Below are 6843 nucleotides of genomic sequence, written 5' to 3' on the forward strand. Positions count from 1 at the left end.
ATGTAACCCCTTATAAAATTTAAAAAAATTTGGTTAATTTTTTTGTTTCTTCCAGATATGGCTAAAAGACTCGCCTGTTGATGCTGATGAAGAATATATACGATTTATAGGGTCGGAAATGACTCCTTCGCAGCCTAACTTATTTTTGACGGAAATTATAATGTCCTGGAATAGTATAGAATGCTTAACTATTACCTAGAAAATCCAAAATTTTGGGGAAGACTTCCTTTCAAAGGAACCTAGAATTTAAAGAATTCTTCGAATCTAAAAAGTTAATTATCCAAATAGAATAAACCAAGCTATAATTTTTAATATTTTAAATTTTATTTTGTCCTCCTTAGTACTGTAATCATTGTCTTCCATTTAGGCTAATTAACTAAACAATAAACGGCATAATACTTAAGTGGTAATTCACTACTGGGCTCCAAGCTATATTTACAGGAAAGGTACAACATTGGGCGGGCTCCAAACAAGGCTCCTTATCGCAGCAGATCCCCCAGGGCAGAGATGTAGGTCTGGGCCATCTGCAGGGTCTCGTGCTTGGACAACTGGCGGTCGTTGCCCAGGCAGGGAAGGTACTGCCTGAGTCGGTCGAAGGCCTGATTGAGGTTCTGCATCCGACGACGCTCTCGGGCGTTGGCGGCCAGGCGGCGCTTCCGCTTGACCACCGGAGTGATCTGCTTGCCACGCCTCTTCTTGCCGGAACCCGCTGCGGCGGCATCACCCTCTCCATCGGCCAGGTCGAAGGAGCCATCGTTGCCATCGAAATCCTCGCCGCCGCTGCCGAAGAGCATCAGATCGTCATCGTCCTCGACGCTGTCATCGAACAGGGCGGAGTTGTCGAAGTCAAAGTTCTGGAACTCGTCGGTGTAGAGGTTCATTGTGGCTGTGGTTTCTGACGAGGCGGCGGCTGAGGTAGAGGCAGGCGAAGTGGCCGCCACTTGCTGGTTCTTCTTGGAGTAGGAGCGCTTGGGTTTAGGGACGGCAGCAACTGGAGCGGGCACAGTCTTGCAAGTGCCCACATTAGAGGAGCCCATTGCCTCCACAGCCGGCGGAGTGGTAACAGCCGGTGGTCCTTGAACTGCTGCTGCTGTAGGAACCACTCCCTGCTCCAGGATCAGTCCATACTGCTGCTGCTGGGGTTGCATGTTGCAGCCACCATTGTACATGGTATTGAGATCCACATACTCGGGACTCTCGGACCGGTGGCTGGCCGGCGAGGACGAGGAGATCCAGCCATCGGAGCTGGCCTGCTCGAAGCTAATGAATCCGTTGGCCGACAGGTAGTTGCTGCTGCTGGCCAGCGAGTTGCAGTTGAATTGGTAGTGGCTCACCACGCCGGGATTGTAGGCGGCCATGGGGTTGAAGTACGGCTCGGTGGCCGCCGTCTTGAAGCCCTGCAAGTCCTCGGAGGTCTTGTAGTAGTAGCGATAGATCTCACTGGATGACATGGCGAAGGATGCTGTGTGCTGGTCTGCTGGTCGAAGGTAAACGGACGCTGCGGTTGCTGGCTGGTTTCTGGCTGGTCTCTCGTCCTTTCAGCCCTATTTATACCCGGGAGAAGCCACCACGACCGGGCAGGTAGGGCATGGGACCAGGGAACAGGGTCGGGGCACAGGTAAACGGGTTCCCACGAGAGAGCACAGCACGTGCCGCCCGAGCTAGCCAGCCAATGGCAGTTGGTGGTGAGTTGTGAGCTCCAGAGCTGAGGGATTCTGAGTATATTTTACTTATTTTGCTCGGGACACTGCGCTTAAAATGGCGAATTGCTAGACAAAGTAGATTTTATTTATTATAAAAATAATATACATACATTTATTTAGCACAAGATTAAAAATTAAAATAAAGTAAGAAAAAAAAACCTTTTAAATTGTACCATATTTATTTGTTTATCTTTAAATATATTAGTTTTTTATGTATTTATAAAAGTTTATAAATTTATATAATTTTTTCATTTTATTCAACTTTAATCTCCTTGGTAAAATACAAGATTTGGTAAGATAAGAATTGGTCTTTTCCTGCTACTTATCATTCAACGTACATCTAAAGCCGCTAACAAGATGATTATGGGGTTTGCCAATCCGGAACTAAAATGGGCGGAAATGCAAACAGAACTTTGGATAAACATTCCCTAAACAGAATCCTGAAACAGGATTAAAGCCAACCGCAAAAAGTGAGGCGAAATTTGCAAAAATCCCTTCAGATTTCTAACCATCATCAGCGATTTGTCAGCACCAAAAGACCATAGAGAGCGACTCTCCTTGGTGAGTTTATCTAATCTGAATCGAGGCAGCAGGACTACCTGCCTGCCGGCCTGGCAGGACCAGCCTTAGAAAAGTACCGACAGGCAGGATATATCGCAATGGAAAATCTTGTTTATTACAACTTGGCAAATTCTCCAATTGATACGCTTGTTGGCGGCGAACGAAGGCCGAGAAACCTTGAAGAGTGTGAGTCGGCGCTAGCCAAGGAAACGCTCAACTGAGTCCTTGATCCCTCTAATAAGCGTGGCAGGCTCCGACTAAGAGTTGGGTTAACATTTTAGCGCCTCGCAATTAATACGGATGCCTCGGGTTGCGGGCTGATGAAAAAGGGAATTTAGTTGTAGATGAAACCCGGATGACATGGCATAACGGCGAAGGGAGAACACGGTGGTCCCAGGATCGGCGGGATCGGAGCCGTGGACCCGCCCACGCACCCTCAATCCACCCTAATGATTCGCTGGAAATCATAGTGTAATGAGTTTAATATCCCTTTGAAGATCCGCGCCCACCCAGCCACTGGGGAAACAACTAGTAGCACGCCCCAAAAGGACCTGCAATAAAAACGCTGTCAATTAGATAAAAATGTCACACAACAAACCGCACCAAGCGAGAGAGCGGCACCGCAAGAATTTATTGGACGCACTCAGGTAGTCCCCGAGAGCCCGAGAGCCTTCCGATTGTCCCTCGAATGTCCTGTGCAATTTACGAGTCGGCTGCGCACATGACATGTGCAAGTGACGCCCTCGGTTACACCTGCGGAAAAGATCGCATCCCTTGGATTGCGCATCGCCTTGGCTGATGTAAACTTTACCTTGTTATCGGTATTAGCTGATGTCCTGGCATCCGCCTGAGACTTGAGTCCTGCATATATCGATTTGAAAATTTACATTTTCATTGCAACGATCGCTGCTGATCGCTGCACGTGCCTTGTGCGTTGCAGAGGCAAAAAGGCCAAAAGGGTTAACAATACGCAGCTATTTTTTTCAGCTCCTCGGACGGGCGCCTTGCGTGCCTGTCAGTTATCGAGTAGCCTGATCGATGCGGAGGAGACCCAGTAGGTCTCCAGTGCCCAGTGCCCAACTCCATCATTGGCATCATTACGCTGGTAACCGGGTCGTTTCTTTCATGTCAATATGGATAAAGGCAACTTGTGCAATGGGACGACTGAGAGGCGCTGGGAATGCGGAGCAGCTTCCAGAAAGCGCATGTCAAAAGCCAGATCCCTGCTGGGGATTACCCTAAGAGGAAGATGGAATGCTCTTACTTAAATATAAATATATTTACCATATTTAGAGAACACAGGGACCTAAAAACGAAATGTATTTATACGGAAGAGACGCGCTCATATTTTTATTTCGTAAAACAATGCCTGACATTTTCATATTTAACTTTAAGTTCCTTTATGGAAGTTTAATGAAATACCATCAATTTTTTTTTGTAAGAAAGAAACTTAAAGAAATTTCTAACTACATTTTTAATAGAGGTTAAATTTAGTCCTAAATAAAAAAGATAAATAAATATTACAAATATTAAATCTTCAGCCCAAAGTCTTAAAGATTTGTCCTTTTGCCATCGTTTACCCTTTTCCCAGGAACGTGGAGGCGCTGGGGTTGGCAATACACAAGGAAAGTATGCGCACGTCAACGACTCCCATTAGCAAGTCGCTCTGGGCCGTGAAAGTGTTGTCCAGCTCCGGAACGAGCTCCAAGCGGATCCCAGCTTCTGAAGATCAGCCTCAATTTCGGCCCAGTTATTTTTTGCGACTCAAAATTGAAAAATTTGTATGTTACTTATTTTATTAGCATTTAACACTCTGTCCCATTTTCCAGACGAGAGCGAAAGGACGGAGAAAGGAACATGCAATCCGACTGTCTGGATTCGCATGCCATCTCCAACTCAACTTCGTGGCAAGTACCCCCGGCTCCTTCTGGATCATACCTGTGGGTGGCCTGGCCCCAATCCCGGAGTCTCTCTCGGACTCCGTGTGTGGCATTTCGGCAATTGTCAAATTGAAAATTCATTAAAGCCGAATTAAATATGCAAATGCAGAGCAGCCCAAGTCGAGGAGGAGGACATCCATGGGCCACTGGCCACTCATTGTTTCTCCTCAACTGTTTGACTTGGCTCTGCAAATATTGACCGCCACGGAGAGAGGTGGAAAAAAAATGGAAAATATCATATGTACATATGGCAGCTCCTCCTCGATTGCCGCAGAAAAAAAGCCAAGTGGAAATCAAAGCAAATACGAGGGCTTCGAGGATGGAAGCAAACAAGGTCCGGTGGGATGGACTCTGGACCGAAAAGCGTTCAAAATTGTTTAAACAAATATCGTGCATAAATTGCACATTGTCTGTGGAGTGGCCGGCAAATTGCTCTGGGCATGGGTTAATTCCCATGAAAATTAAAACTAGATTATACACAAGGACTCGGCTCACCTCGCCTCGAATCGGTCCCTGCAGCGCCCACTGTGTCATTGTTTGGGCACGCCCTCAGCCCTCGTCTGCCATATCCCATTGTGCCGGCACTTTGTCATAGATTGCATACTGATGGTTATCATCCCCGAGTAGGAGGAGGACGAGGTCAGTTGTTTATATGGGAGATCGGAGCAGGGAAGGGCAGTTTTTGTCGCACGGCATCTTTGACTTTGATGCCGCAATTCTCTTGTTTTGTTTTGCCAACATTTTCGATCGATATCTGGACTGATCTCCTTGGCAACTGACTGGCGCCAGCATTGATCCCCTTATCCCTTATCGAAACAAGTCTAATTCGCCACACATATTTTATAGGATTCTGCATTTGAGACGGTTGTGGCGTAGAGGTGCTAAATTTTAGAATTTACACTATTTAAATACAAACGTAATATCTTCTAGTCCGCAGTTTTGAATTATCAATAAAACAAAGACAAATTGATTACTAATAGGACAAAGTAAAGCCACGTTTTCTTGTCTCTGATAAAGGAAACAAAGCAGAGAAACATTAATTTCACGTTGCATTTCGCCAGGTTCCTCCTACATTTCCGAGTCGGAAGTGGCAGAGTCATAACCGATCGACAAATTGTGATTGCTATTGTTATGAGAAAGGACCCCAAAGGTCCCACGGAACCCTATCCTCCTGCCAGATCCCAGCCAAGTGATCAATTCAAATTTGAAACACTGCGAGAGCTGGTGGCGAGGAACAAAGAAAACCAGATGAAAACTACGCAATCACTTGAGAAAAATCAAAAAGGCTCTGAAGGACCTACACGGCCTCTCCTCTGGCCCTGGTCGTAACCATAACATAACAGGTGGCACGGAAGCCGCACAAAATAAAAATGATTAAAGCAATAAAAAAAAACGAAACGAAACGAAACGAAAACGAAACTCTCACACAAAAGACGGGCCAAGGGAAGAGCCTCAAAAGCAATTTTTAATAAGATTTTTCGTAAATTTTAAAACAACATTGAAGAGGCCTAGGAGAGATGCTGTCCCCTCCTGTTGCTCAAACAACTTCCGATTCCGATCCTAGATCAGAGGATCCTTTTGGGCGTCTCCCCGGCAGCGGGCCAAGTGTGAGAACATTTTGCGGAAGGATGTGGCTAGGATGAAAAATGACTAAGAAAAGCAAAGGCGAGGGCGAGGGCGAAGGGCTTGAAGTCGACCTGGTCTCGCAGACCACGTGGTTAAGATTCACTTTCGAGTGACTCACTCTCATGATTAGGAAAACGAATAATTTCATTCACAATAGAAAAAATATTTCAATTTAAGAAATACGTTGCTTTTATGCTAAAATATCCTTTTAATAGTTTTTAAATTTTTGAGTTTTAACATTTGTAAAATATATTTCTGACCTCTTTAATTATTAAGGCTCTAGTTCCCAGTAAATAAAAATCAATCTAGAGCCTACAACTGTTAATTTTATTCAAGTAACCGATTTTTCCCGGTGTGAAATAGAGGTCTGAAGCTCTGAATGGATGAGAAATTACCAAGGAATTCTCGTAGCGTAATTGAGCATCTAATTTGCGGCGGCAGGCGGCAAAGACGGCAATTGCAGGAACTCCTCGGAACCCCTCGGAACCGTCGGCATTCCGGTCACGATCCGCTCTAGATGCACTTCATGAATGGAACAGGCCCAGGAAAGTGTTTCCCTGAAACCCAGCCGAAGAGCACCTCCGTCTCGAGGCCCATTGAGAGACCCGCCGAACAACGGCCACTCGAGCGCGAAACAATTAACAAGTTTTCGTAGCGATAATACAACAATTGCCATATTGTTGCACTCAAGATTTTGTTGTTAGCCGCGGAAAATAAAAAATAAAACAGGAGAGAGTGCCAGCGAATTCCTTTGAATTCACGGATTCAACCCCGGGACCAGAGGGACATGGCCACTGCTGACCTTTGGAAGGGGAACATCGGAGGCCACTCGCCGATCGCTGAAAGAAAACGAAAATTTATAATAATGTGGAGAGGGGCGTTGCGGTGCGGGTGCGGGGAATAAAATGTAAACTAAAGATACTATTTATATGCATTATTTCGGCTGAAAAGGAAGTACCAAATTACATTTAATTAGGCGAAACAACGAAATTCGCGTACCGTACGCGAATCCG

General features: G+C 45.7%; 1 protein-coding gene across 1 annotated transcript; it reads right to left on the reverse strand.

The window, feature by feature from the left end:
• Positions 1-379: 379 nt before the first annotated feature.
• Positions 380-1722, reverse strand: ato (atonal). Its single transcript, XM_017181318.3, has one exon. It carries the CDS (start codon positions 1449-1451, stop codon positions 480-482), a length of 972 nt encoding a protein of 323 aa, XP_017036807.1. The 5' UTR covers positions 1452-1722; the 3' UTR covers positions 380-479.
• Between the last annotated feature and the right edge of the window lie 5121 nt (positions 1723-6843).

The sequence above is a fragment of the Drosophila kikkawai genome, chromosome 3R, assembly GCF_030179895.1.
Source record: "Drosophila kikkawai strain 14028-0561.14 chromosome 3R, DkikHiC1v2, whole genome shotgun sequence".
NCBI classification, from domain to species: domain Eukaryota; kingdom Metazoa; phylum Arthropoda; class Insecta; order Diptera; family Drosophilidae; genus Drosophila; species Drosophila kikkawai.

What these genes read in the sequence shown, in the direction of transcription:
- ato (XM_017181318.3), bottom strand. Translation starts at nt 1,451, where the DNA reads ATGTCATCCAGTGAGATCTATCGCTACTACTACAAGACCTCCGAGGAC.